This window comes from Tripterygium wilfordii, chromosome 12, assembly GCF_013401445.1.
Source record: "Tripterygium wilfordii isolate XIE 37 chromosome 12, ASM1340144v1, whole genome shotgun sequence".
In the NCBI taxonomy this organism is placed as follows: domain Eukaryota; kingdom Viridiplantae; phylum Streptophyta; class Magnoliopsida; order Celastrales; family Celastraceae; genus Tripterygium; species Tripterygium wilfordii.
The window spans coordinates 8,864,317-8,865,361 of record NC_052243.1 but is presented as its reverse complement, the minus strand read 5'-3'; the positions used below and the strand labels follow the sequence as shown (position 1 = coordinate 8,865,361).

Sequence of the window (1,045 nt, the reverse complement as noted above, 5' to 3'; positions counted from 1 at the left end):
CACTACGAGAAAGGTGATTGCTCATGTGAGTGAGTCAATCTTGCTTATTGACATCTTAATAATATTATACTTACTTTTTCACAAATCCATAAAGTGATAAATTTGAATAACATTCTCAAAAAAATAATCATACACATGAGTTTGTGAAAAATAATGGACCATCATAACAAACAATCACATCTTACATAATCTTAGGGACTTAACATGTGACAAAAAAGAGTCCCTAACTTTTAGGACCACCTCCTTTTGTGCAATCATTTCTCTGACATAGTGATATTTTATTTGAATCTGTTTGGCCTTCCATGATACTTAGGATCCTTAGCATATGCTAGTGCAGTCATATTGTCACACCAAATTTTGATAGGTTCTGATGCTGACTCAACAACTGACAAATATTATAGAACCTTCTTAGCCAAACAACCTCTTGGACTGCTAAGCAACATGTAATGTACTCAGCCTCTATTATTGATAAGGCATGACAAGTTTGCTTCTTACTTTTCCATGAGATAGCTCCTCCATTAAGTATAAAAGCATATCCTAATGTGGATTTACGTTCGTGTACATCGCCTCCACTGTCAATATCAAAATATCCAAACAACCACAAATCCTTCCCTCTATAAACTAGGATATAGTTCATCATTCCTTTTAAGTATCTTAATATCATTTTCACTTCTTTCCAGCTCAAGTCCTGGGTTTGATTAAATTGACTTACTAGCCCAACAACATAGATGATATCTGGTTTAGTACACATTATTGCGTATATCAAACGACCAATGGCACCGGCATATGGTACCCTGGACATTCTTTCCTTTTCTACTGGAGTCTTAGGCTCCATATTTTTACTAAGGCTCACATTCTTCTCACAAGGAGTGTCAATGGGTTTGTACTTATGTATATTGAATCATTCTAACACCCTTTTGATGCAAGTTTCTTAGGATAAAACCAAAAATATTGTCGAAAGATCCCTCACAATTTTCATGCCTAACACATAACCGACATCACCCATATCTTTTATTTCAAAGTTTGATGTCAACCATCCTTTGGT

The 1,045-nt window shown here is 35.0% G+C and overlaps 1 protein-coding gene across 1 annotated transcript; it reads right to left on the bottom strand.

Moving 5' to 3' along the window:
• Positions 1-337: 337 nt before the first annotated feature.
• On the bottom strand, positions 338-835 carry LOC120010528 (secreted RxLR effector protein 161-like). The gene has a single exon (XM_038861317.1). The coding sequence runs from the start codon at positions 833-835 to the stop codon at positions 338-340; it is 498 nt and encodes a 165-aa protein (XP_038717245.1).
• Between the last annotated feature and the right edge of the window lie 210 nt (positions 836-1,045).

Bases quoted from the DNA above. Each gene is read 5' to 3' on its own strand.
- LOC120010528 (XM_038861317.1), bottom strand. From the start codon at position 835: ATGGAGCCTAAGACTCCAGTAGAAAAGGAAAGAATGTCCAGGGTACCA.